At 41.4% G+C, this 24,636-nt stretch overlaps 2 protein-coding genes across 2 annotated transcripts in view; both read left to right on the top strand.

The window, feature by feature from the left end:
* LOC125319531 (ras GTPase-activating-like protein IQGAP2) overlaps window positions 1–24,636 on the top strand; it is a 343,446-nt gene that overhangs the window by 169,592 nt on the left and 149,218 nt on the right.
* LOC125319529 (3'-5' RNA helicase YTHDC2-like) lies at window positions 5,996–24,626 on the top strand. Its single transcript, XM_048290795.1, has 20 exons — window positions 5,996–6,185; window positions 6,977–7,067; window positions 7,431–7,627; window positions 9,235–9,434; window positions 10,045–10,211; window positions 12,646–12,748; window positions 13,949–14,105; window positions 16,266–16,373; window positions 17,470–17,618; window positions 17,998–18,133; window positions 18,505–18,631; window positions 19,642–19,707; window positions 20,473–20,651; window positions 20,822–20,918; window positions 20,995–21,082; window positions 21,184–21,264; window positions 22,203–22,285; window positions 23,564–23,669; window positions 23,804–23,923; window positions 24,271–24,626. Exons 1-20 carry the CDS (start codon window positions 6,011–6,013, stop codon window positions 24,598–24,600), a joined length of 2,760 nt encoding a protein of 919 aa, XP_048146752.1. The 5' UTR covers window positions 5,996–6,010; the 3' UTR covers window positions 24,601–24,626.

The following is a 24,636-nucleotide window of genomic DNA, read 5'->3' as shown; positions in this document are numbered from 1 at the left end:
TGATAACAAATCCCCCATACCAGTTCCTCCTTGCTGATAGGAACAGCTGATATCCTAGCTGTGGTAGGGCATGCGAGACTGTAAAACCAGCTGAGCTTGCTGGCTTGTACCGTGATGCCCATCTAGTTTTTTAAAAAGATGCATCACATCAGTTGGAAAGCAATGCCCTAAGCTGCAGTTCGCCACATTCCTGTGCCTGCTGTGATTTATGTGGCAGTTCACTCCTACAGCCAAGAATGTGAACTTCAGATGGCAAAACCCCCACATTTAAAACACAGACTGTGCTGTGCAGCAGAAAGTACAATTCTTCCTGAAGTGTCCCTGCTGTGAGCGGTGTGTGGTGCCTAGAAAGTTATGAAGAGAGAACAAGGAAGGAGGGCAAGGAGTGAGACTTCCCAACTGCTGTGAGTAGCAAAATAGGCTTGATATTTCTCAAAAGAAATTTTTGAAAAGTTTGTGTGTTTTCTATTTAAGACTGTGGATTTTAACAGTCAATCCATTGGGTATTTGTTTGTTTGTCTTTTCATATAAGTTAAATGGATCTGTAATTTTTCAATATTAATCTATATTCTACAATATAAATTTTCCATAATGCCCTGATTTCCAAATGCAAATAAACACATACCAGACAGTCGATGCAAACGGTAATAACAATGCTGGAGCACTACTAGCTGCACTTTTTCTCCAACATTTAGAGACCCAAAATCTGACATCTCTGAAAGATGGGCAGGAGGCACCCGATTTCTAGAGATGCTGGACTTCTCTGACTTTCCACCAAATCAACAGGACATTTAAGTTCATGTGATCTCCGAAAGTCAAGTCTGCCTCAAATTAGGTGTTGAACAATAGAAGAAGAAAAGCACTGTAAACCTCTCGAAATTTAACTATAAATGCTTTTGCAGTAGAAAACAGCGTAAGTCACTCTGCATAAAAAGCTGCCAAATGACCAAAATCAATCGACCAAAAAAAGAGAAAAATTTCCTTCTAGATAGCATTCAGCCATAGCACTTTTCAATTAACCTCTTTCAAAACCCACCAACAAAACAAACAGTATCTTAATTTGCAAGCAGGAAGTTTTAATTTAGTAATATTCCTTTGAGCGAGGTAGCCAGGGTGTGCAATACAGGAGACTTTCTCACTATCAGGAGTCCAATTGCCCAGAATACCATTCCTTTCAACTTCCTAGATACTGCATCAGCCCTTTTCACACACTTGCTAAAAAGTTCCCTGTTGCTCCATGAGGTTCTTGGTGAACAGACACTGTTATCTGAGTGACACTGTCACCCAACACAGACGGGTTCTCTTAGGGATATTGGCAGAGTGACGATGGCACTAAACCAGAGGTACAACTAAAGCTTTGCTTTCCTAACAGGATGTTATGATTGACATAGAAGAGAATTTATTATTAGAATGGCACGGGATTTCTACGGGCAGAGTCAGCCTAGTACAGTCTGTAAGTAGCACGGTAGGGAATTTATAAGACAATTTAACTTCTAATTTCTAATCACTTGGACCCTCTGCAGATCAGGTCAGATCCCAATCCATGGTTACGGGGGCTGCCTGGGAAGGCACGGCAGGGCCTGGCAGCCAGGACCCACCCAGCCATCCCAGCCAGGTCAGCCCAGGGTATCAGACGCCTCCCTGGGGACAACAAAGGCCAGCCTGGGACATGGGACCAGGGTGGAGCTGGCTTGGCCACTAGGTACTCTCACATCACATGACTTTGCACATGTATACCAAGGTACTAAGATGCGGATGATATGCCCAGACCTAAATCTGTGCCTAGCCTATATAAACCATGCCTAGGCAATATAAGGGCTAAGTAAAAGTTATTTCCTTTTTTTTTTTTTTTCTTAATTAGGGAAGTGAAACTGAAAACCTACTTTATTTTCTATGAGGTAACTTAGAAAATGCGTACTTCTGATGTTGCTGTAGGGCAGACAGGGGGATTAGCTAGTCTAATTGCTGCCACTGCTTAGGTATTGGACTGGAGACTTTGACGTACGTGACGATCAAAAGCAACGCCTGGTGGTATCAAAGGAGAGATTATCCTGTATTTCATTCGGCTTCAGATGAAGACCATCTCTGTTTATTGATCTTCACGGTAACAAAATTTAAAGTAACAGACATCTAATGTCAGTTCAAATGAATGTTATTTAAATAACATCATTGTGTACAGCCAACTGCATCTGCTGCTAACAGAGCCATGGGTTAGCTAGGAAATTGCTAGTTAAATTCTCATCAAAATCTTGTGTCTGAAGTCACTGTCTTACCTCCTTCACATTACTTTGTTTAGATCCACTTCACATCACAGACCATCTAGAAGCTCCATGTAGAAATCTAAGTCTTGTGCAGCCTCTACCACGGAATTCTCAGCAAGTAGAGCTGTTTGAAAACTCTTAAAACAGTATATTCAAAAGAAAATAAGAAAATACTTTTTTTCCCTTTTTTGTCAGGCCAATTTTTCTGATTTTTCTCCTCCTGCTCCAAGAGTGATCTGCAAAACTGAGATATTTTAGCTAGGATTGAAAATATTTTAGATAGAATATTAATTTCTAAATAGACTATTGGTGCCTCTTTTGAGAAGCTTCCTACTCATTCTTCACCTTCATAAATGCTCAACCTCCTTGTAAAACTGTCCTAAAAAGTGCGACCTTTTTGTGATGATGAATATAAATGAGAACAGGTTTGCCCCTTTTTCCAAAAATATCCTAAACTGCCCTCCTATTCAAACAGGTTGCTACTCCTGGATCTTACATACGGATCCACAATTCGGATACAGAAAGTAAGAAGTTCATTTTCCTTCATTAATTTCTTCTATATCGGTGTAAATAAAGATACTGAATATTTTCACTATCTGTTATTGAGTCTATCATTTGAAGGTGTATCTCTGTTAACAAAATACTACTTTGATCGAAAAAAGTGGGGGCACTTGTAAAGATAACTGGTCTTTTCGTAGACTGCGCCCATGAGGTAACCTCAGTAACCTTTTTCTGATGACTGCAATAGTTAAATGTGTTCTGTGCTCCAGAAAATTTCTGCAACATAGGTATTATTTTAGTCAAAATATTTCAGTGAAACGGTATTCTAACAGGAAATTACATTCTGGATAAATAAATCTCCCTGGGAAGCACATCAGTTCCACGCAGTTCCAGTTTCAGCAGAGACAAGCACCTGAATCACAGGTATGAAATCCTTCTGCCTTCAGTCTACCCCTCAGGCTCACAAGACACGGGATCCCTGCAGTTTTCATGCTGCCTTTGTAACATGTTCTAGACACAGGAAGATCTGTTAGCACAGGATCATTGCACTCTCCCTCCTGGCCTCTGTCATTTGCTCACCCTGGAAACTACAGTTTCTCAATTTAGGAGTGAGGAGTAGTGGAGACAACTGTGGGAAGAACTGGGGTATATTTGACCCTGTTGGGAATCATGCTCTTTCCAGCCTTCATTCTGGAGACATTGCTGAACTCTGTGCATGCCTTGAGCTGCACTGAAGGCTTGCAGTTTTCCCCTGGAAGTTCAACAGCCCAAGCTCTGGACTGCTGCAAGTGAGGACCTGAGAGAGGTTGTTTTACAGGGACAGAACTGATCGAAAGGCTTTTTTTCCTTGATGTCTCAAAAAGAAATTAAAATGGCAGTGAATAAGGGAAGTGGAAAGACAGATAAATAAGAAATGATCTGTCAGTAGATGATAGGAGAGGTTACAGAAATGGGGCAGAGGCAATCACCCCCATAGAGCCCACATCAGCAGCCAAAGTTCTGGGGAACTACCAGTGTATACAGTAGTGTGCAGTAAAGCAAGAGATGCCCATTTTCACTGCAGTTAATTTATTAAACAAGTATTGCTCCTTATAATTTGACATTAGTCTTACTTCCCTAAGTGTGTGTAAATACATAACTTATTTGATGGGATCACTAATAATCATAGCAGCCAACAGCTATCTGGTTACAAATTTACTATGATGCTTAAAAACCCCACATACTGCAATACCTTTTACTTTTTGTAGTCAAGGAACTGAAAAGAGAAATAAATCTTGTGCTCTTTTATTAACTTGACCTTAAAGAATAGTATTAGCTCACCAGTAATCCTTGCATCATATTTCAAGAGCTAACAAGCCTTACAACACTTAAAATCTGTAAAATATCCCAAACAAACAAAACCCAAAAAGACAAACTATTTTGCAGTCAAATCTGACACTATCTAACACAGTATGTAATAGATAATATTGTTTCATAAACTTCCTTTGCAGTTCTTTTTCTCTTCGATCTGACATCTTTTGTGGAATATAGGAGTGTTTGCGAGAGAGAAAATATTCTGCAAACTAAAAAGTCAGCAAAACCTGCTACATAATAGAAGTGCCTCCAGGGAGGGTAAAATAAGGATGCCTAATTGTATTTAAACACGCAGATGTATTTTTGCATAAAACTGTGCTGCCTCTTAATTCTTCTTATAAAAAAAATACATGGGCATTTAGCTATATGTTAATAGAAGGAAAATTTGTTTTGAGTAAACATTAGAAGGTATTTCTGAGGCCAATCACGAAAACTGAATTTTTAAAGACTTACAGCTTGTTAATTCTAATAAGAAAATCCACAGCTAGTCATTTTTATTAAGAGAATATGTATAAAGAGTCTATATAAACCTCCATGTCTAAGAGCTTGGGCAAGCACAATTCTGTCTTTGCTCATGTTTTTTCATATGCTGAGTGCAGACTGCAGTTCAGTCTTTAGCAGGGCTGCAGCAGGCAATGCATGGGTGACTACATTCTCCCATTTTTTCACCCTCTGATAGCATCAGGGAGTCAAAAAAGCAGTGAGAGAAGCAAGGCATGTATGAAGAACTTTGTTATGCAGGATGCGCTCAGGCTTCACCCCACTCTTAGCTGTATAAATGAGAGCTAACCCAACAGACAGTTACCTCTGTGCCCTGCTGTCTTTACAGGATTGCAAATTGAGAGCAGAATTGGGCTTGAGGAGTCATTTTTCAGGATCATGGGGGTTTCTTCTGTAGGAAGGCAAGATGATGCTGTTAAGAGGCAGAAACTGGTAACAGGTCTGGGTTCATAATTAAAAGATTTCTGATGTGACTCTTTCAAATGAGTTATGAGCTCTCCTTCATTACTCTTGATACCAAAGATGGTAAGAGGAATCCTCATCTTAGTCAGCTGTTTAATTTTCCGTAATAACTGTGATGTGCTCTGAGGTGACAGTCCTGAATGTCACAGGAGCAGCTATGAGGAGCTAGCATTATGTACTTTGGTTGAAGATGCATTGGCAGACACCTGAACTGAAAAACTGAAAAAAAATTTAAAATAACCTTACAATAGATCGATTGTTCAGCTCCAGTGCGACCTCTCAGTGCAGAATTATGCTGAAGTGACCCTTGTACACAGCTTTGGTAGAGGTCTCTTAAGAGCTATTTTTCAGCCAGCTACATCAGACAGTGGGTGTTTATTTTCTATTTATTTAATTCTCCAGTTCACAACTGAAGAGTAGTTTGTTCTTCTTCAAAGTACTCTCCCTCTGACTTAGATGTTTCTAAAGCAGCAGCCTTCAATACCGAGCCCTGTGTCATGCCCAAGAGGTTTGGGCTTCGTTTCTATCTCATGTCCTCAGCGTGGAGTCAAAGGACAGCAAGAGAAGACGATCCAAAATCGAGGGCGAGTGGCACTGTACAGCCGTGAGGAGGCTGAGGGCCGAGATGACCCTCGCCACACCTACGTTTAATGCCATTCAATTAGATCACGTAATTTATGACCAGACAGGGTACCAGTGCCACTTTTTGGTCACGGCCATGCACAGGCCTCGGCACATGGGCAGGCTTCAACACCGAACGGGGGAAAGACCCGATTTCCTTCCGTTCGGGGCCGATTCCGGCTGTGGATGACCCCACGCACGCCCGGCCCCGCCCTGCCGCCGGCGTCGCCCCCCGGGCCCGGGAGCAGCGCCCGCCGATCCGTGCCGGTGTCGCGGCGCTGTCGGGGCCGTGTGGCGGCGCTGTCGGGGCCATGTCGCGACACAGGCGGGTCGCGCGGCGGCAGCCCGGCGGGGCCGCGGGGGGCTCGGCTGCCGCCGCCGCGGTGCGCGCCCGGGCCGAGGCCCTCAGGGAGCTCGGCGTGGACGAGGAGGTGGAGATGGCGGTGCAGCTCGCCCTGGAGCGGTTCCGGAGCGGGGACGAGGCGGGTGCGCGGCGCGGCGCGGCCCGGCCCGGCCCGGGGCGACCCTGCGGGTGTCGGGAGGGCGCTGGCAGCGGGTCAGGGAGGGGATCCTGCCCCTGTGCCCGGCCCTAGTGAGGCACAGCTGGGGTGCTGTGTCCAGCTCTGGGCTCCTCAGCACAGAGACAGGGAGCTACTGGTCAGGGTTCAGCAAAGGCCACAGGCGAGATGAGATGAGATGAGATGAGATGAGATGAGATGAGATGAGATGAGATGAGATGAGATGAGATGAGATGAGATGAGATGAGATGAGATGAGATGAGATGATGAGAGGTCTGGAGCATCTCTTCTGTGAGGAGAGATGTGGGACCTGGACCTGTTTAGCCTAGAGGAGACTGAGTATAAATACGTATAAATATACGTATTTATGTGAATGCTTATAAATATCTCCAAGATGAGTCCCAGGAGTGTGGTGCCGGAGTTTTTGGTGACAGAACAAGGAGCAGTGGCCATAAACTAAAACCCAAGAAGTTGCACCTCAACATGAGGAAGACCTTTTATCCATGAGGGTGGCAGAGAACTGGAACAGCTGCCCAGGGAGGACGTGGAGTCTCCCCCTCTGGAGACATCCCAAACCCACCTGGGCATGCTCCTGTGTCACCTGCTCCAGGTGACTCTGCCTTGGCAGGGGGTTGCTCTGGGTGATCTCCAGAGGTCCCTTCCAATCCTAACAATTCTTTGATTCTGTAACACCAAGATAACATGTCAAGAATGCCTGTTACATTGTTACTGGTTTTTTACTATTATTTATCATTCTAGAGATGGAATTTCCTTCTAGTTTCACTAGTACTGAAAGAGCGTTTGTTCACCAGCTCTGTCAGTCTCTTGGACTGGTGTCTAAAAGCAAAGGGTAAGTTGGGGTACAATTTTCATTTTTTGGGTGCAGATGAATGGAATTTCATGACTAATGATAACATGATTGATATTTCCAACATAGCCGACTCTGCTGCAAGGAATGGTATTAGAGAAAAAAGTGTAAAAGTAGGCATAGAAATAAGTGTCTTTGTTGGTTCGGAAAAACTTGTGGCATGCTTTTTGAGATGGCTTGCTTTTATACTTCATGGGTTTCGCGTGTCCATAAAAGAGGCTTCTCACCATGATCTCTGCTTTTCTTTTAAAGGTTTTGCATAGAACCTCATACTTTTTGACAGATAAAAGTTAACCTAGAGTAGGTCACTTATTCCTAAGATAGGTTTTCTTTTCCCCCCGACAGAAAAGGAGCAAATCGATACCTGACTGTAAGGAAGAAGGATGTCTCAGAACTGACACGTGCAGTCATGGCTTGCGACTTGGCTCTCCGTACAAAACACACCGTTCGGAGCCTCATTCAGAGCTTTCCCGTCACGAACAAGGAACGCACAGAACTCTTGCCAAGGACAGAGCGAGGAAGTGCGCGTGCTATTGAATCTGGTATGTTCAGCGTGTCTTCGGATTTGGACTTGTCTGTCAACACCACTTGAAAAAACAACGTACGACCCGAGTGCAAAACAAACCCCTTTCTGTTCTGTCCCCTTGCCTGCCCTACCATGCACCTTTAAACAAACACATGAATTTTCTTTACTTTCAAGGTCTTTTATAACCGGTGTTGTGAGGAACTTGGGCAGTCATATCACGCACATTGCGATGTCTACCTTGTGCTGAGTTAATTTAGGACCTTTGAGCCAGTTCCAGCCAAATCTTTTCGGAAGCACATTTGTGAAATGTGGCTTCATACAAGTTCCATGAGGTGGGATTGAAGAGTCAGGTCTTACCGTGATGCCGTGTGAGAACACCCTTACGAAAGAATGAGGTTGGCTGTGCTGCTTACAGAAATTCACGTACTTGACAAAGCAAGAAATTTAGTTTTTGTTTCTTGATCTCTACCAAATAGACGTGATCCTTAAGATACTACTGTCCAGACTTCTTGATTTCTAGGATATGAAGGAGTTCACTGAAGACAAACATCTGATAAAATGTTGGGGGTTTTTTGAAAGCAACGCTTTTATCTAGATTACGGCTTTAACAGCTGTGAGTGGAAGAGTTATACTGTGTTTCTGTGTGCAGAGGTGGCTGTAGCGAAGAGAAAACACTTGTACCAATATGCCTTGTTTAATTAAATATTTCTGATATGTGGTGTCTGTTCTTAAAGCGCTTCCTTTGCTGATTTTTTCAATTGTTTCGGTTGTTTAATAGGATTGTTTAATGAACAGAGGGCAGCTATAATAAAAGTACTGAAACACGATGTCTTAGAAATGTAAGGGGTAAGCTAATGAAGAGTCTAACATTTATCTTTCTCTGCTTTTCAAGCATGTGTTTTTAGTTCTAATCTTTTAGTCTGTGTTTGTCTTGGTACAACAGAGCTTGTAATTTAGCATGTGAATCTGTTAATCACGTTAAATATGTATAATTGAGTTTGCAGCAAGTTTTTCATTCTTCTGGAAGATAATGATCAAGGAATTACAGAGTAGCATTTACAGTGCTGGGTTTGAAGCAGCTCCCTCAGAAGATGTGCACGTTTTTTGGCTACTTACGCGCTGCTTTCTAACACACCACGCTGCTGTGCGGGTCCAGGACCCCCGATACAGCGCGCTTGGATTAATACGATTTGGGGCAAATGCATGGAATAGCTTAAAGGTTGAACTCTGTGAGCGTGTATTTCTAGGGAAACTGCAGATGTGAAACGTGCACGCAGATACGAAGGCCACCAAAATACACCAGGCTGGTTTTCTCCGGTTTAGTTTCTCTTTCTCCTTTTGCTCTTTGTGGGCTTTTTTGGCATGGAGCAGTGCTCTGGGAGAGTCTGGTTGTGTTTGAAATACCTATGAAAGTAATAACTGTTCTGAAAAATGCCTATTTCAAGCACCATAACAGGACGTGTTGCTATGGGTCTGACTTCTAAATGTGTGCTGGGTTTGTCACTTTACCCACAGGGGTGCATAAAAAGTCAGGAAGGTTAATTGTTAAGTATAATTTTTGAGCAGTGTTTTGGTGACCTTCCTCTGTGTCTGTAGAAGTAAATTCTTAATTTCTCTTCACAGAAAACAAAGAATTGAACAAGACAAGCGGTCGACTTAATGACGGGATCCCCCAGGTCCCAGTGAAAAGAGGGGAATCAGAGTTCGATTCCTTCAGGCAATCACTACCAGTTCTTGAAAAACAGGAAGAAATTGTCCAAACGATAAAGGACAATAAAATTGTTTTGATTATAGGAGAGACGGGATCGGGAAAAACTACTCAAGTATGTTTCCTCAATGACATGAAAAAGATAACAGTATTTATACTAAACTAATGCCAATTTTGTAATATTTGTGGTAAGGGATATTTCTATGCTATTTTAAGGCTTTTCTTTTCCTGTATGATTGAAAATCTTGTGTTCCAGTTCACTTTCTAGCTTTTGAAATACTAAGCCAGCAGATAGATAGGTACTAAAAGCATAAATGGTTCCTCACAGTTTTCTGATAGATATAATTTTTTCATTAAAATATTACAAAATATTGAGGGGAAAGTAGCTGTGATGTTTGTATAACCCTTTTTCTTCTAAGGCTAGTTCTGTTCTTAGTACCCAGAGTAATACATTTTTTGTGTTAAAATGAGAGATTATCTACAGGGCTTTTTTTCCTATAGAGCTCTCTGAAGCAGGAGAGAGACACTTCAACTTTAAAAAAAAAACAAACCCTCAACAGGTTATACTTAGAAATTTATTTTATGCCCATTCAGGTATATTTGCAGTGATAATCCTATTGAAAAGTCTGTTGCAACGTGTAATACTGAGATGCAGTTAAATTGTTTCCCTGTGCTAAGAAAGCTGTGACTTTCTCAAAAAGTAAATTTGAACCACTTCTTTCCAGATCCCTCAGTTTATCCTTGATGACTGCTACAAGAACGGAGCTCCCTGTCGTGTGTTTTGCACTCAGCCGAGACGTTTAGCAGCTGTTGCTGTGGCTGAAAGGGTGGCAGCAGAAAGGAGAGAGAAGATTGGCCAGACAATTGGTTACCAGCTCCGGTTGGAAAGCAGGTACTAATGGTGCTTCTAAGTGTCAGTTGATCTCGTGCTGGTATCGTGAATCTTGTGTACCTTTAAACTGCAGTCTATTTGGGATGCAGCCCCATAAATCATAGGTGGGGTATGTTATTGCAGGTAAGGAAGACTTAGGAGTGAAAAGGACAGCTTTCTTCCTGTATTTTGCCGTTTCATGTAGTAGCTTGTCATACTGAACTGAATTTCAAGTGCTTTCTATTGGTTTCTTCTAGGGAGTGTGTGCATGTAAATCCTTGTCTGATTTTCAGATCAAGTCTACACTTTCCTCTCTTCTCTTTTTTTCCCCTCTCTACTTTTAACATGTGTGGATCCAAAAGTTCTGCAAGCTTTGAAGGTAGGTAGGAAGACCAGCATGCTGTAACAAACGTATATAGTGTGAGTTGGTATGGGTCATAAAAGAGAGAACAACAAAATTGGAAAGTGACTGATGAAGCTGAGCATTATTTACCAGTCCAGTTTGGGTTAAGTTTACTGTGGTTCAGCTTTTAAAACGTGAAGTGACGTCAAAGTAGAGCTTTCAATCACTTGATGAATTTGTCTGTGAAGCAGAGTGTGAATGGGTTTTTACATCTTTGCACTGTGTAGCCAGTGACATTTCAGGGAAGGGGCGACGGCTGGGATATGAGTGACCAGAAGGTGGCAAAAGGTTGTGTTGCTTGAATGAACGAAGATAACTCACGGCTGAGGAAAACGAATGTGCTTGAACAACAAAGCCAAGACAAGAATTGGAATGTGCTATTAATAGCTATGAGGCTATTAAGGGATTAGAAGAGCTAGTGAAGATGTATCACAAATAAGCTGAATGATTAATGGCTGGAATACTGGCTACTGTGCTGGCAGAAGAAGAGCAAAGTCAGATCAAAATGGAAGAAAATCCATCTTGAGAAGAATCAATGCATTTACTCTGGAGAAACACTAAAAGGGAGAGATGGCAATATTTCCAGGTGTGCACAGAAAAGATCTGGAGTGGAGGTGTTTAGGGGTGCTTATAGTAAGAAAGAAGTCTAATTTTTTAAGTTTTCTTAATGGTCTTCCAGAAAGAGCTGTGGAGGACAGTACAAAGGAACTTTTTGGTTCCTTTGGGATGGCAGCACCAGCGAAAGTAGTGACAATTGCTGTTTTTACTGGGGCAGCTAACTCTGCCCCAGGTGTAGAATAGTTACACTTCAGTATTTTGACTTCCTGAAAAACCAAAGGATCAGCTGATTGCTTTGTGATTTAGTCAGCTGTAGTGTATTAGGTTTGCGTGACAAGGCTTTGGGAGCTGTGGGGCGGCTTTCTGTGAGAAGATGCCAGAAGCCTTCCCCGTGTGTGACAGAGACAGTGCCAGCCAGGACGGACCTGCCTCTGGCCAAGGCTGAGCCCATCTGTGATGGTGGTAGTGCCTCTGGGACAGCAGGGAATGGGGGAGAAAAACCTGCACAACAGAGGCCGCAGTCCAAGGAGAGCAGCGAGCGCATGTGGGAGGAGCACCTCTGCAGATGGGAAGGTCAGTGTGGGAGGGGAGGAGGTGCTCCAGGTGCCAGAGCAGCCCGTGGTGCAGCCCATGGTGAGGCAGCTGTGCTCCTGCAGCCCATGGAGGCGCATGGTGCAGCGGGGATCCCCCTGCAGCCCGTGCAGGACTCCGTGTTGCAGCAGGTGGGTGCTTGAAAGAGGCTGTGATCCTCTGGGAAGCCTATGTTGGAGCAGGCTCTTGGCAGGGCCTGTGGCCCTGTGGAGAGAGCCCCCAGTTCGCTGTCAGTATTGTGACCCTGTGGGGGTCCCACGCTGGAGCAGGCTGTTCCTGAGGGACTGCACCCTGTGCTGGAGCAGGTCCCTTTTATGAAGACCTGCAGCCCCTGGGAAGGACTCATGCTGGAGAAGCTCACGGAGGACTGTTGCCCATGGGAGAGACCCATGTTCTCCTTATCCTGGTCCTGACCCTGTGAGTCTTCCATTGTATTTCCTCTCCCCTGCCCAGCTCAGGAGAGGAGGGATAGAGTGGCTTGGGTGGCACCTGGCATCCAGCCAGGCTCATCCCACCACGTGTAGGCAAATACAAAGGCTATATCCAAGCCTATGCTGAGGAATTGGAACCTGGTTTTCCACATGGGATTTTCTAGTAAATTGAATGACATGGAGAATGACTGTTTCTCATGGTTCTGTTTAACTTTCTTACTTATTAAAATTTGAATCTGATGTTTTCAATTAATCCATTGTTCAAAGTTAGGAGCGCAAGCACTAAGAGTTGTTAGGAAATGTCTGGGAATAGGCATAGTTTGAAAACAAGTGGTATGCAGGAGTTCTTTGGTGAGAGAACTGTAATGCCTCTTCTGGTCAGCAGCTGCTTTAATTTTTGAGCCATGGAAAGCTGCTAGCAGCCTTTAAGTGGTGCAAAACCCCTGAGTCGTCTCTGTGCTCTGTTCCATAGGGTTTCTCCAAAGACACTGGTAACATTCTGCACTAATGATATGCTCCTTCGCACGCTGATGGCAGGAGACAGCACCCTCTCCACTGTGACACATGTAATTGTGGTGAGCATCCTGTGGTCTTTCATGTGTTGCTTGTTAATTGGAAAATGTGGTCCTCGTTTGTTTTATTTAAATTTGCTGAGCGTTTTCGGTGGTTTTGTTTGGTAGAATCTGAATCGACTTTAAAGGCTTTCTGAGTCCTTAGTGTAGCATGCATGTTTTGTGGGTTTTGGTGCTTTTCTGTGCGTTTGTTTGTGTTTTTCCCTGGAAAAACATCTTATTTTATGTTCATGCCAATAATTAGGTGTGGAATCAGGAGGAGTTGAGGAGGACAGAAGTGTAAATTTTTCTGAAATTCCTCTGTCGGCAGAAAAGCCTTAGGGAGGCTTAGATGTGGTTCGATATGATTGTGTCAGAATTTCTGTTATCATGTATTTGTTTCAGCAATACCAGGTTTTCAGTCCATTTGTTTGCCGAGTGTTTTCAAGATAATGTGCAATCTAATTGCTAGCAAATTGTTCAGGAGCGTTCATTTATGATTGTGTTAATATTCCTATTGTGGAGTTCTGTAAGTAAGGGGAACCAGAATGTTTATGGCAAGATTTAAGTACTCCACTACTGAAGACAAAAAAGTCACGGTAAGTTTAGGTGCCTACCTGTTTATCAGAGTTAAAAAAGCATGAGAGTGGTCTATTAATTCTTGATGTCAGCCTACAAGCCTTGTATTTGAGTCCTGTTTCATTCATTCATAATACAAAACAAAACAGAAGAATGACAAAGATGATTAACCAGTTATGTCCTTAATTTACAGGCTTTGTGTATGACTTGTCTAAGCAATGTCTTTTTTTCTGATTATGTGGTGTCATACATTTCTTTAAATGCTCATCAGTTGTGAAGTGAGAATTTATTAAAATAAGATTTGTAGGATTTGTGGTTTGTGACCTTTTCTTGAAATTTGGCTTCCAATACAAAATTAGAGAGGTTTCAGGCATTTACTTTGGCCTCTGACATTAAGGTGTGTGTGGCTTGTGCATTACAGTGCGCTCTGCTCTGATAAAAACTTTCTGAAACTTTTTTTTTGCTTGTGGATAGTTTAAAAAAACCCCCTTACCTTAAGCTAGATTTACACATTTTAAGGCCTCTGTGATGTACCACCAAATCATGTATTTTATTTTTTTAAAAAAGAGGTTTGTATTTGTCAGAAGTTATGATCTTGCATCTGTGATGTTTGTTTATCTCTTGTTTTTTTTCCTTTTATTACAGGATGAAGTACATGAGAGGGATAGGTTCAGCGACTTCTTGCTAATAAAACTGAGAGATGTGCTGCAAAACCAGAATAATTTAAAACTAATTATTTCTAGTGCTGCTCTAGATGCGAATCTTTTTATTAGGTATTTTGGAAGCTGCCCAGTAATACACAGTAAGTACTTCTCTTAACTCTTAAATCTGAGTATACTTGCCCCAGACTCACAGACTTCAGTGAACTGTAGCAAACTACTCTGAGTAAAGGCAGGTGGTGAATACACTCGGAATTACAGCAGTGCCTGTTCTTTGTGTATTCAGGTTTCTTGTTTCTTAACTATTTGCGCCTGCTTCAGAGGGAAGTGTTTTTATCGCTGGGAGTTCTGTAAATGCAGGAATGTCCTGGCCCTCTCCACGTTTAATTCAAGAAGTAGGAAAAGGTTATTGAAGTGCTGCTTCCATGCTGGTACAGGACTTAGGAGCTACACTAGTGTGATGCATGTTAATGCATTGCAGCAGATTCTAATTCTTCAGATCTCATAAAGGTTGTTACTGGATAAATCGCAGATAACTGTACCTGTTCAGTTGAGAAATACAGGAGGCCTAGGCAGGTTTGGTTTCATGCTTCAATCACGTGATTCTTTGTTTTAAAGAAAATCAGTAGCTGTTCCTCTAGGTAAATACTCAGAAAAGACATCCAGTTTCTGTTAGTTTATGGTCAGCCTCGGTTACCTGCAGTTAGATGACTTTGAGATGCAAAGAAAAGTTCCCATTATTGCTGCTTTAATTTCATTTGACTGATCTTTAGGAGAGGCAAAATACAGATGTGTGGGAGGTGGGGGGGTTTGCGTGGGCTTGTTTTCTTTTTCCCACCCTCCTGGCTTGCAGGTTTTCTGCATGGGTGACCTCCTCTGGCAGCTCGCAGTCCTCTTCCTTTTTCAACAATGATGTCCAAGTTTATTGTATTTTGAACAGTAGCTTTTAAGAGAAATGCTTTATTTGACAATCAGGTAGACTCTCTGCATGTCAGCCTGTATTTTTAAAAATCTCAACAGTTCTAGGAAATGGGTGGAATCAGTTACTGGTTTGTTTTAGCAAATGTTCGTGAGAAGGAAACCTCGTTGGTTTTTTTACAGATAGAAGTGTTTCTTTCTAGTTCCCAGTTCTGAACTTCTGCCTAGTAAAATAAGGCTTGCAACTTGTTTGAGACAGGAATCTGGAAATTACACTTGATTTCATGTTCTCTGAATTTTTTTTTGCAGGGGAGAGCCTCAGCTGTGATTGTTGTGTGGCTTTCCAGTTTACTCTTCTTGCAGCTTCCTGTTCTTTTAGATGAGTGTATTTGTTTTGGAAATTCTGATGAGAGTCGCTCCAGTTTACCACAGTGGTTATGCTGGTTGTGTAGCAGGCCAATAGCAATTGGAAAGATGTTGTTTCCTTTTTTGTTTTTGGGAATTTAAGAATTAAAAGAAGCGGCTTTAGACTTCTGTCTGTTAATGTAATGAAAAAGGTTTGCTTCTCCTTCAGCAATGTGGCTGACAAAATCCTGACCACAGAAACCAACATTTTGTAGTTGTGGATTGCTGTAGTACACAAGAGTTTGTGATGGGTGTTGGAAGGCTTCCTCTATGACAGCTTCTCGAAGTATGTGGACTGTAGATGGTTCTTTCTGAAGGAAAATCCTGAGTGATCTAAAGTCATCTTAAGGGACCAGAAATCAAAATGTCAAGATTTGAATTCTTCATGCGAAAAGCATCCTTTAATGTTCACAGATAAGGTCTAGAAAAGAGTCGTGTTGAAAAAGAAGTAAGGATAAATTATTAGGAGGTAAAGACCACTGGGATGTCTCATCTGTCCGGAAGTATTCAGTAAAGAAAGCCCAGCTTTGCTGAATCAGTTGAGGGCGCTGAGAAAAGCCTATCTCCTCACATACTTCTCATGAAAGAAAGTAGTTCAACACAAAGATGTACTGTCTCCTTGTGGAGTCTTGCACAAAGCTGTATTAATTGCTTGTTAAATAATTGCGTTTTTACTCCAGGTGGCAGGCTTACGTGGTGAGTTCTTGTTTGTAACCCTAAACAAAAATGGCTGTTTTCTTCTTCTCATTTTAAAAAATTGCAGCTAACAACTCTGAATCTTATGAGCATCTCTTGCTATATAACAGCTGATATAATTGAAGAGGTTAATGAGAAACAAGATAGCATTTGACTTTGGAAATGTTTTGTTTTGTATAATTTTAAGAAAAATGAACTCCAGTGAAGATAATTTTTTTTGAAAAATAATGCTGTAAGTGAAGCTGGGGAATATCTCGTCTTTGATGGAATTTTTGTCCTTTCAGTCCAAGGAAGACCTTTTGAAGTTAAAGAGATGTTTCTGGAGGACATCTTGCGAAGCACTGGGTATACAAACAAAGGGATGGTAAAGTACAAAAAAGAGAAGCAGCAAGGTTGGTGACCTAGTTAATCGTAAGGGTTGGCAATGAGAAGCATTGCTTGATTGAACAAATGATTAACAGGATGATTTTCGTTAAAATTCCAAAGTCAGGAGATGAAATGAGACGTGATTAGATGACAGCAAGTGTCTTTAAGCTCTCAGCATTGGCATTGTTGAAATGTAATGTTCATGGAAGTTCATGCAATTAAAGAAGGAAATTCACTTTGATTCAGTGGTTGCATTCTTTTTACTTTCAGTTGATAAATGTCTTATTTTTTCTAATTATTATGGTGTAGAATTACATATAATTGGGGGCTCTGCCCACATGAAAACTACAGGAGCAGAGGATGCTCTGTACCTTTGGGTGCAAATTCAAGTGCAGCTGTTAAAGGAGGCAGGATTTTGTACATCTTGCGCAAAATGTACAAGTTGTTCCTATTAGCATTTTTCACTGCATTCTACAGACATGGATGTATTTTTTAATAAGCATTCACACTCTTAAACTAAATATAATTGGTTCTCAGTTGATTAAGTAGCTATTACTTCAGCAGTTTTTCTGGCAACTGAAAGTAGTGATCCTAATGATCATTTAAAGAAAATTTAAAAAAAAGGCAAACCCCAAACTATAACATACAGTCCTAACTGGATGTTTATCCCAGTGCTCAGCTCTGATCCCTGTGGATAGAAAAGCTCAGTTAAGACACTGGTGTCTTCTACTGTTTCTTCCACTTGCATACAAAAATAAGTTGTTACGTGCAGGGGCTGTATGACTTGTCTCCAGAATTCCACTTCTGGAGAAAGAGCTGGGCTGAGATTGTGTAGAAGGTAATTCCTTAGGAAGCTCCTTTGACTGCAGTAATTTGGAATAATGGAGGCTTAGGGGGTTAAACACCAAAATGCTGGGTTTTACCTTGTTCTCACAGCACTTGTTTGCAGTGGTGCCCTTTGGGTACTCTTAAACACGTCATTTATGTTGGACTGTAGCAGCATTCTAGATTAAATAAAGCTGAATAGGTAAAACTTTGAGCTGCTGTAATTATTTTTTAATAGAAAACAATGGATAATAAAGATGACTCTAAAAATTTCTTGGGAAATACTTTGCATTCTAGAAGAGAAACAGAAAACCACTCTTGCTGAGTGGTGTTCCGCTCAAGAAAACACCAACAAACTGGCACGTCGGAGACAAAAATCAGTTCCAAGGGCAAGTGAAGAGTACAGTCTGTTGGATGATGGTGGTGACACAGTATTTAATCAACTGGTAAGTTTTTCCTTTTGTTGCAAGAGAAGTTTATATTTGTGTTCCATTACTAGCCGTTTAAAGTGTGTTATCTGAAGCGCCGTAGGCTCTCAGGTATTAACGCATTTTAAGGGTCGCTTTACTAGGACGAGCTGCTCTGGCTGAAGTGGGCTTTTCGGTTACGGTGGTTGTACGCAGCTTTTCCTCAGATCAAATGGCTCGACTGCCCCTGTGTGAGTACTTGCATAGGACACAGTCAATGCTTTAACTGATGCCTGAGTGGTGGATTTCTGATTGCTGCTGGGAAAACGTAACTGTTCAAATTCTTTGTGGGTAATGTGTGAGAATAAAGACACCTCTTGGAAGAGATTCATCTTTCAGTGTTGTTCTTTCTCATCAGACTGAAAAAGATGTGAATTGCCTTGAACCGTGGATAGTAAAAGAAATGGATTCGTGTCTGTCTGACATCTGGTTGCATAAAGATATTGATTCCTTTGCTCAGGTGTTCCATCTAATTTTAACTGAAAATGTCAGTGGTAAGTTTTGTATGTTATTACATAACAAAAAAGCAACCACAAATTTATTTAAATTTCTATGGCTACTTTCATCTTCAGTTTCAAATGTTGTTACTTTTGCATTCTGATGCCTACTGAAAAAATGAATAGGGCTAGCAGAATTAATGAGTTGTTTAGTTCATTGTTGTTGTTTCGAAGTATTGGCAGAAGTGTGCTTCTAAAACAATGTGGGATTCCCATGAACTGACTGCAGAGATGAGTGAGGAAACAAATTCTCTTTGGGCTGGAATTTGAAAGCAATATTTGTAGAATATTTGGAAAAAAACCCAAACATTTTTATTGGGTTTGCTGATTTTTTTTTTTTTTTTTTTTTTTTTTTTTTTACTTCTCAGTTGATTATAAGCACAGTGAGACCGGCGTGACTGCTCTGATGGTTTCTTCAGGGAGAGGCTTTTTGAGTCAAGTAGAACAGCTGATCAGTATGGGAGCAAGTATCCACTGCAAATCATCCAATGGCTGGTAAAAAACAAACAGAGAAACCAAAAGATAGATTTATTTGTCAATATAGGAGAGAGAAAGAAAATTCTGTAACATCTGAATTAATTTGCTAACTTACCAGACTGCTGTAAGAGCTATAGATTTTGACAGCCTAAACCATTTCTAACTTCTGTTGAAGCACATTGTTTTCTGTAAATTCTACGTGGAATTCTTAATTACACGGTCTTGATTATGGGCTATAAGCTTGGTTTCAGTATGTCTTATTTAAGACACTGGTTAGTGGAAAGACTGTAATCTGCTGAATTCCACCAGAATGTTTGGTGATTCTTATTTTCATGGAGTTACCTGTGTAAGAAGATCTTTGTCTTATGTTTCTAAATATGCTGTAGCATGTAAAAATATTTGTGAATCTGTAAAGACTCAAGTTTTGTGGCCATGAAGTGTGTCTTCCTATAAACAGGAAGTACAGTAAGTAATGGTAGTATGGAAGGCTAAGAATTAGGATTCCAGGGCTCTGATATTTGGTACCAACACTTGAAAAACTTGGGAAGGAATGCAGTTTAAAGGTAAACCAGTGAACTGCACTGTGAGGAGGACGATTTCTGAAAGACATGAAATAGCCCAGTATTTTCCCACATTTTGATGAAAAACACCTGGGGTGTGACTTTTTGGGATGACTTAAAGGGTACTGCAAACAGGCAGGTCTGATCTCTGCACACTGGTGTGGGCTTTTTAAAGGTACGGCACACGGTTCCTTGTTCCACATTTCCTTGTGCGTGTTTGTGTTGTACTCCTGTGTAAAACTGACACTCTTGTGTGGTAAGGAACTGAGTTACCTGAAAATCGGGTCGCTGTTACGCGTGATCATGCACTTCAGAATGGGAAGTTGCAGATCTAGCAATAACAGCATTGCTAGCAATGCAAAAATGGACACAAAAGTGTGGTGTCAGCTGTCTCCTCGCATGATGTGCTATTCATACTCGTCTTTTGAAGTGGAAAATCTGGTAAGAATACTTGTGCCACTCTTTCAGGACGGCTGTGGACTGGGCTAGGCGCTTTGGACAGACAGAGGTTGTTGATCTGTTGGAATCCTACAGGTAAGCTGTAACTGCTTTGCAGAAGGAGTTGTGGTGAAAGGAAATTTGAGGTTTGTGTTCTTTTAATCAGAAGAGGTTTTAGCTTTTTATGCTTCAAAATCTGGGCTAAATAGCAATACCTTTTTTTTGAGAATAGGAGTATTTCAAAAACAAAGAACAAAAACGTTTGTCATCAGTGTCATGTTGTTTAGGTTAGCACAACTTGCTGATTCTATACTATGAACCATTTTATCTTCATATGCTTATTTTGGAAACAAATCTGTCACGTGTTTTTATCTGTGTATTGTTGATACACAATAGACATAGTAAAGAAACTTTATCGAAGTAACGTGTCCACTAGGCCATTCAAGAATGCTTCTTTGATTAACTTACAGCTATCAGAGTTGAGGTAGTGTTTTGTAAAGGTTACATTATTATAATTTCTCTTCGTGTAGTTTCTGCTAGTGGGAAATTTTTGGAAAATACGTATCTTTTAAATATTTTTCCTTAAACTGATAAACGAGAAATGTCTTCAGACTTTCATTCCCTTACGGTTGTGTCTCAATGAAGTTTAAGAAAACTAAAGTTAACACTAAAAATTGAAGTTGCATGCTTTGTTGGGTTAACATTTAAGTCAGTGAACAGTACTAGTACTGTGATTCTCTTCTGCTACACTTAAAAATTAAAATTCAAGACCGGTGGTCATGTTGGTCTTGATCTAAGTTTGAGCTGATGGCTGAATGCAAACCTGAAGGGAACAGCCTTCTGCGTATTTTTTTATTACAGTGCTTCATTCGGATTTGGAAATCTGGATGAAAGTTCCCTGGTCCAAAAAAGTGGTAGCGACCTTAGTGCAGAGGACAGAGAGCTACTGACAGCTTATCATCACAGCTTTGATGATGAAAAAGTGGATCTGGATCTGATCATGCACTTACTCCACAGCATCTGTCGTAGCTGTGATGCGGGTAGGTAAATACCCACACTCCCAGTGAATTGTTGTGGATTCAGCTTCTGATGAATCCTGCTCGCTCTTTGGAAATCCCCAAAAGTTAAAACCTTCCGAGTGCTGGTCTACGTGGCGCTGACATATGTTTGAATCTTCTGTTTAACTCTGCAAACGCACTTCCTTCTTTAGGAGCCATTTTAATATTTCTTCCTGGATATGATGAGATAGTGAGCCTGAGGGACCGCATTCTTTTTGATGACAAGAGATTTGCTGATAATGCTCCCAGGTAAAACCTTTAGTTTCTGTGGCTTTCCATTGCTTCTTTAAAGGATCCTTAAAACGTGCTTTTTGTCTTGCATTAGATACCAAGTTTTCATGCTTCATTCGAGTGTGCAGACTTTGGATCAGAAAAAAGTGCTTGAAACTCCACCTTCTGGCGTCCGCAAAATTGCAAGTATCAGAGGACTTGGTCAGATGCGACAGTGATCTGTTTTGCCTTTGCTTTCACAGTTACTACAGTTTTGGTTGTTTGGTTGTTTTTTTCATTGCAGATTCTTTCTACTAATATTGCAGAAACCAGCGTAACAGTCAGTGATGTTGTATTTGTCATTGACTCAGGCAAGGTGAAAGAGGTACGGCTGCCTTAAATTGTCTTTGGGAAGTGAACTTCCTAGTGCCATTCTAAAACACACGGTGCATAAATTTTGGAGAACTTTTTTTTTTAACTTATCAGTAGGCTGAGAGCTAGTGCCTGTCAGGCAACAGACCTCACTGAGAAGTTTCAACATCCATTTGTTTTATGACAAATACTGTAAATAGCTAGCTGTCTAAAAGCCCTGTAAAAACTAATGTAGGTTGAAGTGTTGATGGATCTTTTTTGTAATTTAGTATTTCGGTTTGATTTTTAAAACAAGTCCTCCGTTTAGACCACCACCTTCCTGAGACTTGGAGGACACTGGGAGTTCCTTTTGTCCTACTATTGTATCAAGTCCAAAAAGAACCCATTAAGCTTTTAAGCACTTTTTTGGGTGTGTTGCATGCCTATTCCTAAGTTACTTGTTCCAGAAAAGTGAGATAACAGAACGAGGCAATTTAAGACCTAGTGTATGGCTTTGAAAATGGAGTTGGATTTCGTAGGAGATACACACACCAAATTTCTGAAGTTCTTATAATACAATTTCTTTTGGTAATTTTACATCAAATCTAGGAAAATAAGGAGGTAATTTCCAAGCGAGATAAAGAGGAAAACTTTATTTGGTATAATAATGTATTTTTGCTTGCTTTGTGATATCTCAGAACGCAGACCTGACGTATCTTTTACTGACTTGCAATTACCTGTTGACTAGAAAAAGTTTAATTTCGAAAACTGTGTAGCACAAAGATACTGCAAAGGAGGTACCATCATAAATTCACGTGAAACCGAGAAGATATCTTTGTGCCAGAAGCTGCTGTATATATTACTATGTCATACTTTTTAGAGAACTTCTGTTGGTAATCTAAATAACTACTAACTTTTATTTCATGTGCCCTATTCAGTCTTGGGCTTATGTTCCTTTCTTTGTTTTTATAGAAGTCTTTTGATGCACTGAGCCGTGTTACAGTGCTAAGAATGGGGTGGATTTCAAAAGCCAGTGCTATCCAGAGAAAAGGCAGGTAATAAATGCCTCATAATGGTTCTTATTTCGCAGATCTCCACCGTCCTGTGTGTTAAGAATAAAGCACACAACGTAATAACTGTTTCTAGCCTAGTCCAGTGTCGTGTTGGGCAATGGCCAGCACTCATTCTCTGCAGATGAGTAGGGGTCAGCATGTATTTCCTTGGAATCATTTCCCAAGTTGTAGAAAAGTGATGCTCAGGCATTTCCCAGAGGTCTAGGTTGTTTTCCACCCCATTAAGTTTTAACGGGGGGGAGGTCCCGGGTGCAGGAGAGCCAGCCTGAGACACAACAGGAACACCGATACAATTTGAGCATTGTGCTCCCGTGTCATTGTTTACCTTCACCAAGTTAGACTTTTTCAAAGTTCACGCCCCTTTCCCATGAGAAAGCCTCTAAGCAGCGGGGGAGCTGACCAGTGTATACCTTTTCCCAAGGCTGTTCAAGGCTGCCGGCTAGCAGGTGCCTTGCAAGCCTATCTTCAGCCTGAGGCCCCATCAGGGGTACTTCTGCAACAGCCCTGGGATGCCCAAGCTCTCCTGGGGTATCTCATGCCCCTGTTCCACAAGGAATTCCTCTACATTAATTTGTTCTCCTTCCTCTTTCTCCCACGTAGCACCAGCAGTCACAGTGTCCACCTGTTTTCACACCTTGTCTTTGGGCAGAGGATTGCCTATTTCACTTTCTCCAAACTATCCATGACTTAACAGGCCATGATCATATTCTTCCCAACACTGTGGGTGAGGGCTTGGAAGTTTTGTAGCAACAAATGCCTGTTTCATCAATTCTGTTGGCATTAAGCGTCAAGTATTTGTGTGTGAATGTGAGAATTTGCTGTCTCTGTCCCTTCAGTCACAAGTTATTTAATCTTTATTCTACCTTTTACTCCAAGAGTAACTTCTGTTTGGGGGATGCACAGGGAAGAAACAAAGTTTGCAGCTTAGAGTCCTTACAGCAAAGGATGATTGAGATTTGGACTGGTCTTAGGTTAGCAAAAAACCCACGGCCTTTACTTAGATAAGCCTTGTTTTTGTTTCTCCAGATTTCTCAGTGTTGGGTTAAAATTACAATAAAAAATTTCCATGCCATCCAAAATAATCCACGCTTGCAAAACTCAAACTCTGTGTGTGACTTACCCTTAGCAACACCTTCTTCACAGAACTGCTTCTGCTTTTCCGTTCTAAGTTTCTGTGTCTGTTTGTTGGCTTTTGGTTGGTTGGTTTTGTTTTTAGAAAAAAATCCTAATTTTTACAACTTCCCATACTTTATTTTCAAGGGCTGGGCGCTGTCAGCCTGGAGTCTGTTTTCGTCTCTTCAGCAGGCTCCGATTTCAGAATATGTTGGAATTTCAGTCTCCAGAACTTCTAAGAATGCCACTTCAGGTGCATGTTCAGTTTGAAATTGTAACTTTAAAAAATTTAATGTCATCAAACCATACTATTAATTGCAAAAAATCGTGTGTTGGGTTTGTTTCCAAGTCTTAGTAACCTTTTTTCTTCTGCCTTTGAACTTGCAGGAGATTTGTTTATACACAAAGCTTCTGGCTCCAATTAATTGTCCAGTTGTAGACTTTCTTATGAAAGCTCCTGATCCTCCGCCTGCTGTAACTGTCAGAAATGCTGTGCACATGCTTAAGGTCAGGAAAGGAATAGGTTTAGGTGGGAATTTCGTTTGATTCCATATTTGTGGTGTAGCAGCCTACCTTACTGACTTCTGTTTGTACTGAAGCTGTTTTTAATTACTTCAGGATGTTCTGAGTTCTTGTTTATTGTCTGTTTTCATTTTGTGTGTGGGGATGTGTTTTTCCATGTCGGGGAAGAGAGTGATTCAAAGTTGTCTCTGTTAATAGTTGGACTTGCTGTTTTAGTGTTTGGGAACAAGTCTCGTTAATGTCCAGTATTCACATCCTTTCTGCTTTTACTGTAAACTGATTTAGTCCACTGTCCCTGTCCCCCTCTCCTTTGTTTGTTTGTTTATAAACAGACCATAGATGCCATGGACCCTTGGGAAGATCTCACTGAGCTTGGTTACCACCTCACTGAATTACCTGTAGAGCCACACCTGGGTAAAATGGTGTTGTATGCAGTTGTGCTGAAGTGCCTGGATCCTGTTCTGACCATTGCCTGTGCTCTTGCCTGCCAAGACCCTTTTGTGCTGCCCACGCTGGCCTCCCAAAAGTGTGCGGCCATGCTGTGCAGGAAGCGTTTTGCTGCAGGGACGTTCAGTGACCACATGGCCCTGCTCAGGGCTTTCCAGGTAGGATTTCATTTCAGAGAGTACTCATCACAGGAGATCACCCATCAAGGCAAATAAAGTACCAGTCAACTTGGATGTAGAGTGGTGGACTGT

This window comes from Corvus hawaiiensis, chromosome Z (genome assembly GCF_020740725.1).
Source record: "Corvus hawaiiensis isolate bCorHaw1 chromosome Z, bCorHaw1.pri.cur, whole genome shotgun sequence".
Taxonomy (NCBI): Eukaryota; Metazoa; Chordata; class Aves; order Passeriformes; family Corvidae; genus Corvus; species Corvus hawaiiensis.
This window is presented reverse-complemented; position numbering and strand designations above follow the sequence as displayed.

Bases quoted from the DNA above. Each gene is read 5' to 3' on its own strand.
- LOC125319529 (XM_048290795.1), top strand. From the start codon at position 6,011: ATGTCGCGACACAGGCGGGTCGCGCGGCGGCAGCCCGGCGGGGCCGCG. The intron at 14,106-16,265 runs GTAAGTACTTCT...TTGTCCTTTCAG, and splicing joins AAGCTGCCCAGTAATACACA to TCCAAGGAAGACCTTTTGAA. The intron at 23,924-24,270 runs GTCAGGAAAGGA...GTTTATAAACAG, and splicing joins ATGCTGTGCACATGCTTAAG to ACCATAGATGCCATGGACCC.